This window comes from Eretmochelys imbricata, chromosome 15 (assembly GCF_965152235.1).
Source record: "Eretmochelys imbricata isolate rEreImb1 chromosome 15, rEreImb1.hap1, whole genome shotgun sequence".
Classification (NCBI taxonomy): domain Eukaryota; kingdom Metazoa; phylum Chordata; order Testudines; family Cheloniidae; genus Eretmochelys; species Eretmochelys imbricata.
In genome coordinates, this window is record NC_135586.1 from 24,183,824 (window position 1) to 24,194,616 (window position 10,793).

General features: G+C 43.2%; 1 protein-coding gene across 4 annotated transcripts in view; it reads left to right on the forward strand.

Moving 5' to 3' along the window:
- The window catches only part of SCARB1 (scavenger receptor class B member 1), a 34,882-nt gene extending 24,589 nt beyond the window's left edge, over positions 1-10,293 (forward strand). For 2 of the 4 annotated variants that reach the window (XM_077834975.1, XM_077834976.1), the window contains exons 9-12: positions 870-943; positions 2,431-2,482; positions 3,242-3,388; positions 9,652-10,293. In XM_077834975.1, coding sequence (XP_077691101.1) covers positions 870-943; positions 2,431-2,482; positions 3,242-3,388; positions 9,652-9,777 — 399 coding nt within the window. In that variant the 3' untranslated portion in view covers positions 9,778-10,293. Of the gene's footprint in view, positions 1-869; positions 944-2,430; positions 2,483-3,241; positions 3,389-7,818; positions 8,290-9,651 lie in introns of all 4 variants that reach the window. The other 2 variants (XR_013348051.1, XR_013348052.1) reach the window with 2 other exon arrangements.
- Positions 10,294-10,793: the final 500 nt, after the last annotated feature.

A 10,793-nucleotide genomic window follows, 5' to 3' on the forward strand; every position in this document is an offset into this window, starting at 1 on the left:
CATTTTGACAGATGTTTTGATATTGCAACAGTTTGTAGCCAGACACCTGTCAATCATCCTCATGAATGTTAGCACAACTGTGGAAGTAATGTGAGTAAACTGCTTGAATCAAAGAATGAAACATTGTGTGGGTGGGCATTCGCTTTTTGTGCCTCTTACCACCTTGACACTTAGTTGTCTGCAGGGCAATATCCTCATGCTCTTAAACTTCAAAGCAAGCTGAAGTGGCACTAAAACTATCTTCATAAGTTACACTAGGATAGAAATGCCCAATTTTTTGATTGTTCCAGCTTGCCTTTAGGCCTTTGAGTGCTAGAGTGTAAGTCAGTTATTTGGCCTTCTAGAGTTGCTGTGTGCTAACTTCACAATATTGGTCTGCTACAGCTCCACCTAGTGTTTCTCTGTTAGAGTAGCAGCCGTTCTTATGTGCCAGCTTTTGTTTTTGGTCTTGTCTTGTGATTTGAGGAATGGTTTGGTTGCCCACCTTGGAGGACCCTTTCAAGTATCTTCTGAAAGCAGAGTTCTTCTGCTAACACATCAGATTTCCCAGAAGAGGCTGTTACGATCTTCCTAGACAACTGTTCTGTCTTCTGAATCTTGACTCGACTGCCACACCTCTTTGTCTCTGCTTAAGCACTCCCCGTAGCCCAGGCTCAAAGTGAAAAGCAATGATACAGTTTGCCTCCTAAGGCAAGGTCTTCCTCAGAGCCGTTTACCCTCTTTCTGGTCGCCTTCCCTCGCCTCTTTTGTATACACTGTGTGCTTTCACATGTTGCAATTCTTTGTTAGTCGTTTTTTTGAAGCGCTTTCCTCTACATGAACACCAGGAGGTATTGCTGAGAAGTGCTTGGTTTCCTGTTCTAATGCAGGTCACGGGAATTCCAATGAACTGCTCCATCAAGCTGCAACTGAGTCTGTATATGAAGAAAGTCTCTGGCATAAGGTAAGTAGCTTGCTCTGAGGATGTCCAAGAGGCATGTGGCTTACATGCTTGAAAGTTAAGGAGACTAACTTCACAAATGTAATGCTGTTTGAATAGCTTCTTTGTTATAATTCTTCGGGCTCCAAAGAAACGGCTCTACTGTAGTACAATCTGTTCAGTCTAATCCCATTCCTCAGTTTCATATCAGTTGTTAAACCTCAACTTGTCAAGATATTGTCATAAACATACCTCACAAAGCATAGTGCCTTCTCTGTCGGAGAGAAAGACATTTGGTATCTTGCTGCTCAGCTGAGCTCATGAACAGACAAGCTCTACGTGGTTTTTCTCTTTTTAACACACCATATGCAGATATATGCCTCTTCAATTGGCTTTCTTTAGCTTGCTTTAGCTATTTGTGTGGATGACACCTCTGTACCAGTTCATGGCTATGTCTACACTGGACTCCTATCAACATGGCTGTGTTGGTCAGGAGTGTGAAGAGGTGTGAACCCTGACCCAGCTATGCTATCAGAACTCCAAGTGCAGATGTGTTTATACTGGCAAAACTGTACTCTTACTAGTGTAGCTTGTTTCACTTGGGGAGGGGGGTGGTTTCTAGACTGGTGCAAAGTGCAGTTTTGCTTTTACAGTTGCATCCATGCTGGGAGATACACTGGCAAAGCATTTCTAGGGTAGACATAAAGCCGCAGGCTGATCTTAGGCTAAGAGCTTGGAATGTAGCAGTGCCTAGTCGTGCACTAGTCTGTGTTCTGATGGCCCTGTTGCAAATGAAAATTCAAAGTAGACTCCCTGGGTGAGATTCCTAAAATGCTGTGTGCTCACAATTGCAGTCAGCCTTCCAAAAGCATGCTCCTGCCACTCAAGTATCAAAACAAGTGGTCAGACTTCCAAACTGGGTTCTGAGCTCTTAAAAACTGGTGCTATAGTACTTGGAGCGGTAGGTTACTTGCTCTTGTAGGAGGAGGTAAACTTGCTCTCTCTCGACCAGTTTTATTCCAGCCTCTAACAATTACCTGAGACAGCAACACTATTACCTACACTTCCAGTACTCCATAGGTTACCAGAATGCATTACAACTACTCTTGGATTAAGCACAGAGGTTCCCATTAAACTCAATGCTTGGAAAGTGATTCCTATTGGAATTCTAAGGGAAGAACAGTGGTATTTCAGATACTACAGTGATATCTGGGAAATGCTGACTACTTATTAAACATCAACTAAAATTCAAGTTCTTCTCCTAAAAACTAACAACTTTAAAGTTTGCATCTGTGAAGTTTAATCAGACCTAATATTGCATAGGAAGAATTCACTGAAATGGGAGGGGCGGGGGAAATTACCAACTCTTTGCATTGTCTTCATGCCTGTAAAATTTTGAAATGTCTAGTAAAAACTGACCAGCTCCTTAGAAACCATTGGAGTATAATGCTGGTCTGTGTAGATTGACTGTGTGATTATAAATATAAGTGTGAACTTTTCTTTCTGTTCAGTCAAACGGGACAGATCAAGCCAGTTGTCTTGCCTATACTTTGGTTTGCAGAGGTGAGTTGGATTTCCTCCTCTTGGTTGGAAAAGTAACGTTAACCATGCAAAGTCTGTACTGCAGAGGAGGAAATTTAGGGGCAACTGGAAGAAGTAGATGGCTTGTGATGAGCAGCAGTGTGGGAAGGGACTAGAAGGGCAGCGTTACATGTCTGTACTGGAGAAACTTCAACTGGAGTAGAGGTCTAAGCTGCACAGTTCTTAACTGGTAACTTTGCATAAATGGATTAGAAACACTTTGTTCAACATTTGGCTGCACACTTTTAATCTCTTCCTGACTCAGACTTGCAATTTGAGCCATTAACCTCTTCTGTCCACTTCTGTATGTGTTTAGAAAGCATCGGTGATATTCTATCTTAACTTCTTGGTCTAGGTCTCCCAAGTTAACACAGATGGGCAAATACCTACCAGCTGTACAAGCTGGAAGAGCATGCTGGGTATTTGTCACTTAACGAAATGAATAAAACGCGATTGTCGCTGGCCCAAACACTTTAGACCCTGCTGCCTAGGCATTTCTTACCACCAGGAGTACTACTTGTAGTACAAGTTCCTTCTGTTTCTGTTTCCTTCTTCTGGCAGCTTCTGTTTTAAAGACTAGCATTTATTTCCTTGTGGTCTGTTAACGTCTTACGCTTCCCTGAATTCCTCTATCTACCGAAATAAGTTTTCCAAGCCAGGCTTTAGAGGCAGTGGGGACACCACTAATACAGAATCTCTGTGCTATGAAACTGCCACTGAAAACTACTCTCTTCTGGGCAGAGCGGAGCCATTGAAGGTTCAGTCTTAAAGCAGTTCTACACCAACCTGGTTCTGATCCCATCTGTGCTGGAGTACGTGCAATATATCTGCATCGGTCTGGGCGTCGCTTTGATTGTTGCTGCCATTGTACTGGAGGTGAAGAGACAGGTAGGAAAAAGCAAACGGCGAAACTCCTGACTTAATCAACTGATGCCAACTTTCCACCTAATCCAGAAATTTCTGATTTTTCACTTGTAGTGCTACTTAATCCAATGTAAGATTGCTGATCTTTTAGGTAAGATGTCCTAGCTTGATGGTCACATGCCCTGCTGCGAAGTAGGCACTAGGGGGCATTGCTCACCTCTGCTCACTTCTATCTCTTAACACCTGAAAGACTTCAATAAATGAGTGGGTCTTTTGGGCTGACACTCTAAGACCAATGAGGCGTCTTTGTTTTGTATCTTCCAGCCCTGCCTCCAAATTCCTCATCAATGTTCCTACAAGCTGTTTCTGCCATGTGATAAGTGTGGGAAGGTCACTCTCCCCCTTTTTTTTTTTTTTTTGGTCTGACCAGAGCAAGCATTGAAGTAGCCACTGATGCTTGTTAGTTAATTATTGCTTGAATGGCTCAAAGTATATGAACAGTTCCTTTCACTAGCTAAACCCCAAGCTTACTCTCCAGAAGTCTGGCTTATTATACATGGTGTCATGGTCCCAGGATATTAGCCAGAGAAGGTGGGTGAGGTAATATCTTTTATTGGACCAACTTCTGTTGCTGAGAGAGAGACACACAGCTTTCAAGCTCCCACGGAGCTCTGCTTCAGGTGACTTCAAGGTCAAAAGCTTGTCTGTCTCTCTTCCTAACAGAAGTTGGTGTAATAAAAGATATTCCCTTGCCTAGCTGCTTCTTAGCGCTGACTGACATCTCTATTTAAGATCACTCAGTGCCTTCGCAGTGGGTTTGCTAAACCACATAGCAGTCTGGACTGCAAATACTTTCTGTAGGGGCTGTGATTCTTTGCAGTGGGTAAAATAGTCTGGAACAGGGCCAGGAGCTCACTGTGTTCAATGCAGCAAGCTAGCAAGAAGAAGGTAAGCTGCTTTCTCCCTCTTCTTTCCTGGAACCCTGATTCCTATTCTCCCCCCAGTACCAAAGGCAGCAGTATGACAGTAGTTCAGATTCTAGACTTCAGAATCCATTGCTGGTTTCTGCTGCATTTAGCAACTTTAGGATAGTTCTACACTGAAGTTTGTTAGGTCGACTTGCAGCCACCACAGTAATTACTAGTTGTGCATGTCCACTCTACCTTCCTTGGGTTGGTGGTGCACATTCTCACCAGGAGCACTTCCACCAACCTAAGAGGGGCAGTGAGGGGAGCTGAGAGCCCACCAGCTCCTGATAGGCTACCCTCCCGACCGCTCCATTCCCGACTGGGAGCAGGGGCCAACCCATGTAAGTTAGTGTTTACACAGACACTGTGTCATCCTAACTGCATCGAAGTAAGCCTTTCATGTAGGTGGAATAGTTTTGCTGGTGTAGTAAGGCACTTACGTGGGTGGGACAAGGCTGCAGTGTAGACCCGGACGTAGTTAAGTCAATGCAAGGCAGCTTACGGCGATCTAACTGTAGTGTAGACCAGGCCTTAGTGACTCAAGCCAGCTCCTAAGTTCCTAAGAAGTCTGTTAACCAGTGTACACTTGCAGTAGTTCCTCCCAGGTACACTTAAGGCAGGAAAACTTTCTGGTGCCCTTTGTCTTAGGGTATGTCTTCACTACCTGCCAGATCGGCGGGAAGCGATCGAGCCAGCAGGGATCGATTTATCGTGTCTAGACTAGACACGATAAATTGACTCCTGAGTGCTCTGCTGTCGACTCCTATACTCCAGCGCTGCGAGAGGCGGAGTTGACGGGGGAGCGGCAGTAGTCGAGTCACTGCGGTGAAGACGCCACTGTAAGTCGATGTAAGTACGTCGATTTCAGCTACGTTATTCACATAGCTGTAGCTGAAGTTGCGTAACTTAGATCGATTCTTCTCCCCCCAAGTGTAGACCAGGGCTTAGGGAAGATCATCAAGGTGTGTTGAGAATCTGTGCTGTTTACTCAGAGTGCAGCATATAGGGCACTTCAACATGAATGGCTTTGGGACTTATAGCAGCATTATGGGGCAGTCTCACTCCCTTACTGTGCTGGAGTAATCTTGAGGATTGCTGTGCAACATGAGGATAATGCAGGAGAAAAGATGCAAAAAAAGCTTTAAAAACAAACCGTTGATAGTGACGTCTTTCAGCTTTGGCCCCAAAATGTGCACCTGAAAAGACTCCAAATAGTCCATGTGTGCTTTAAAACAGCCTCCTGGTTATTGACCAGCAAGTCGCGTGTGTGTACATACTCCTCCCAACTAGCTCATTTGAATCTGGCTTAAAACTCGTTGCTTTGGCTCAACTCACCTGTGATTGAGATATCCGCAATGTTAGCGCAACAGATGCCCAAAGCAGATCATACTTTACCCTCCAGTCCTTAAATCCTTGAAACAATCATGACTTATGCATACACTAAAGAAATGGCTAGCTTTTCCTTATCCCACTTATCTTAACTGCTGATATTCAAACCCATTTTAACTAGTTGCCCAGGTTTTCCAAGTAGTAAATAATTGGATTTAAACCAGGCCACACCACAGCATAATTGATTTTGGCATATTATTTCCAAATCCCTTTGTTGCAAAGTGAGCGTGGATGAACAATTCCGAAGGAATACTGGGTGTGTGTGTAATCTTAAAGCTAAGCCATTTACTGTATACTGAAACTGATTCACTAGTGTTTGATTCACTTGATGGTTCTCTGAAGTGATTTAGATTAGTAAATTAGCTGGGATAAATGATGATCAAAACTATTGCCCAAGTGACTGACCTGTTAGAGTAGCGAGCTCCATTATGTGAAAAGCAAAGTGCTGTTGTTCCTTGTCATAAAGTGGGAACCACACGATGTTGACTTTGATTGCTCTTTAACAATGAGTGTAATTAACCATAGGAAATTGTAACAAGGGTTGTGGGTGGGTTCTCAATTCCTGGCATCCTTTAAATCAAGGCTGGATTTTTTTTTTTTTTTTTTTTTTTGGAGATGCTGTAGTTTGAAAGGAAATATTTTGGGGCAGTTCTATGGCCTGTGTGATATAGGCAGTTAAACTAGATCTGTGGTCCCCTCTAGCCTTGCAATCTATGAAACCAGAAGCTACTCCACATTTACACTGGTCTGAGACTTTACCCCTCTGCTTCTGCACCCTTAGATGGAGATGGGGCTGTGAGCGCAGAGCAAGGAACCCAAGTTAATTCTGTAGGGAAGACCAGCCCAAAGAACTTCCTGTGGAGGGTGTTTATGCAGGGCAATTGCAACCAGTGTATTGCTGTCAAATACACTGGCTCACAGCTCCTTCCAGTGGCCACTCTGCAGCAGTTGGCTTTAACAGGGACACCACAACAGACCCTAAGCCGTGGGTATCCTCTACAGGGAGCACTCAATCAATGGGGATTCAGTACAGGGTTAACAAACTCCAGTTGGCCACTTGCATGAATGGAGGCCTCTGGTAACAAACTGAATACCGATCTGCAAAAGAGAATCCTAGGCACAAGGCACTTGCAATTATCCATTGGTGAGCTAAGTAGTGTTGCCAGCTAAGCCATAACTGAGCCTATATTGGTGCTATACAACCAAATGCAACTTCAGGAAACTTTCTTCTTATTCGCTAAAAAGTGAGTTAACAAAAATCACAGCAGAGAACCTGGAAGTGGCCTTATAAATCTGTAGGGGAATATTGCTGAGCATTTAGGATTATGTAACTCTATAGTGATCAATAGATGCATAATACAAACTGCAACACAGGTCAAAATAAATGCTGCATTTAAGGTGTATTCTTGATCTAGTGAAGGGTTAATGATCAGCTCTTAATAGATTGCTTAATCAACAACAGTCCTCCCTCTGAAGAGCCAGAATGCTCTTCACTGAGCACCTGAGCTAAGGCAAAGGCTCTAAATCCATCTGTGATCCATTATGAAATCTCCCTAAATTCTTGCAACTGCATATAAAATGTACTTCATTTCCCAGAGCAGCTTTCTAGAGGGAGCACTGTTGCTTAAACTCAACCTCAGTGAGATACTGGAAAATGTTAAATAGTCTCTTAAATGCAAAGTTAGATGCTGGATTATAACTTGAGCCAATTTAAAATGGTGTCTGTCTGTCCTACCAATCCAAACAAAAGCTTTTTAAAAAAAAATAAAAAAATCCCCCCTTGCACAACCACAGTAGAGCTTACCTGCAGCTGACTGTGTGCGACAATCCCAATCCACTGAACAAACCCTTTTACGTTTCATTAGAAGTCTCTAAAGGGTCTGAAATGTGAACAGACCATTTTAAAGATGGCTTGGTAAAGATTATTTTAAGAAGATTAATAAAGTTGTAGCTCTAATTTAAACACCGTGTAAAGAACTAGAATTTAGTAACTAAGCAAACCATGATTACAACTTAAACACAGCTGCCCTTTTTCAAGTGAAACCTCTTCCAAATGTCTTTTAAAATACAACATAAACTAGCCTGATTATCTTCTAGGAAAAATGCTTTTTATTTTGGAGTAGCAATAAAAAGACTAAAGAGGCCAACCAGGCCTTGTCCGAAAAACCGCTGACTCCAGTTAAGGGGATGGTGCTGCAGGAAGCCAGCCTGTAGGTGGGTACCCAGTAAAGGTAAAACTCCTCTTCTCTAAACAATACTAACTTGATGATAAATCTGCTGAAATGTTGCTTAAATCTGCTGTCAAACTGAAGTGCTCAATGTTCACGTGTAAAATACGCCCTCTTGGTAAACTTTATTCGTGCTTTATGGCAATAAGCTTGCTTTGGGTTTAAATTAGGAAATGGGAATATTGCATGCATTTAGATCACACTTCATTAGGTGTTGGGGAGAGAAGGTGCAGGTAACTCTTCTTTCAAACCCCCTTCTTGGTAGATTGATGTGAAAAACCATGATCTGCAGCCCTGGAGATGGTTGCAATGTTGGCTAGATGTGACAGCTGGCATGGAGGTGAGGTCCTATCATCTGTAAGAACTTTTGCTTGCTGGGGCATGGGGGGGGGAAGGGTGTAAAATCAGCAATGACATACAAGAGTCTGGGTGACACCTGTGGACCTCCCTCACTTTGGCTAAATCTGAAAATGAATTTGGAGACCAAAACTTGTTGTTCGCCAGTCTTCTTAGTGTTAACAGATACAGCCAACACCAGGAGAGACTAGGCAACAATTTTCAAAGCTGTGATTTAGAAATGGATTGACTAAAACTTTCTTGGCACCTGCTAAATATTTTTAGATTCCATATCAAGGTGTTGAGCTGTTCAACCTTTTAAATGTGTGCTCGCTTTGTGGATCGAGAGACATACTCCAGTTAAAGGCCCTATAATCAAGAAAGGAGCCCTTCCTACAAGGGAGTCTAACACATATGCTTAAGTGCTTTCCAGGTTGAGCAGCCTGAGATTGCTTAACCTAACTTGGGGTAAAAATCTCTCGGGAGGGGCATCTGCTGGGATTCCATGAGGTCACAGTCAGAGCTCTGTACAAATATGGAGCACCCACATGGAGCTGAGAATACTTCTCTCATTAGGCAAAATAGAGGGTTTTATTGCTTCTGATCTTTACACTTAAAGAATACTGACAGATGTGTCCCAGTATTACCAGTCTGACTATTTCATACTCACATATATTAGGATTGCTCTTCATTTATTACAGAAAAGTAGGTCAACCACCTTCTAAAGAATGAGTCACCAGGTCACGCTGTTCTCATGTATGATGCTTACTTTGGAAAGCTTTTTGGGTTAAGTTGCCATACGGCTTGTTTGTATATTCAAAAGGCTTTTTGCACTAAACTTTCACTGGCAGGATGGAACAGCCCAGGAATGGACTAAGTGCTGTAGGCTGCTGGGGTAATGTATTGATCTAGAATGCCTGATGTATTTACTGTCTGAGATACTATTGTAGTAAAGGCCAATTTTACACCCCTCTTGGAACCTGTAGTTCATTCTTCAGCTTTATTTCATCCTGGCTTTGTTTAGAAACCTGTGTAGAATGTTCTGTGATAAAATGGACCACGTGTTGGTGCCCTTAAGCATTTACTTCATCCCAGGGTTCATTGCTGCTCTTGAGAGGATAGTAGCTGTGGATTAATAAACATCACGTTTCTGGTCTCTGAATGGGACATGTCGGGGAGCAGCTTGCTCTCCCTTTCTTGGTGTCATTAAACTACAGATTAGTCTGGAGTCTTTACATGGTGACAAATTCCAGTGCTGAACATACTGTCCGGTAGCCTGTAAATCTTTAGTCACTGGCTTATGTGATGACCAATGCTGGTGTCTAGCTGCATCCTGAGTCACCTGTCCTTGCTTTTATTTATTCAGAGAAACGCCAGAGAGAAGAGCCCACGAGAGCCAGACCCACGGACTGAACCACCTCAGTCTTCCGAAACAACACCACTCCTTCAAGATGATAGTAAAACAAACCAGAATGATGCTGCTGAAGCCTGAAGTGCCAGTCTCTTACAGAAGGGTGATTCCCACTGGTACCTGACTCTGCTTAGGGATCAGACTTGCTCTGGGTCCATTAGCAGGATCCTAGAAAGGAGATGCAGAGTTGGATAAAATACCTGATTCCGAACTATCTTGAGAGAGGCACAAAATACTCAGAGGCTATTGATCTGTATTGCCACGGCTCACACTTCCTGCATCAAGACCTGAGATGAGGATAAAACCAGTTCAGTCCTAGCATTTGAAATACAAAACATTCAAAGAAATTTGTTGGCCTGGGGCTGGCATGGGCTGAGACCTCTCTTTTGCTATTTCCAGCCTGGCAGGGATGAAGAATACCTGGTGGCTAATCCCCTGAAGTGTCCTTTCGTCTGCCCACGTAGTCTCTCTCCACCTAGAAGCTGTTGAGAGAATCCTAAAAGAAAAAGGCACTGTAATGAATAATCCTTTAAAGCAAACAAGGTTTACATGTGTAGAAATAACTGGTGTATAAAGGAAAATGTCAGTATTTAACAACCTGTGCCACTCAAGGTTTATGGAGAGGTGCTTACTAAATAGATCTACACTGGCTGAAGTTCACTCCCATTCAGGAGGCTAATGCTAATCTGGGAAAATTGGCAGCGATTTGCAGTAGGTCCTATTCATCCTGTTTTAAACTGGATGGGATGGGTTCATTTGCTCGGGTTCACTGAGTAGAAATGAGTTCTCACATGCTGCACAGGTTAAGAGATGTATGCTGCCCACTTTTTTTTATATACCGGTTTTAGGCTATGCAGCCATGTGCGGGTGTAAGATTCAAAGTTGTGGTGATTGCTGTTTTGGAGGGGTGGTGCTCTAGACTGAAGCCTCATTCGTCACTGCTCTAAAGCTTAGTGGGTTTTTCTAATCTGGCTAGTTGGTTCCCAGGTGCCATTGTGGGTTAGCCACGTGGCAGTGGTGCTCATTTGATTTTTGCCAAAGAAATATTGCTTAGCTCCTTGGCGCTCCCATTCACACTTCTGTGGTGAAATTCGTGC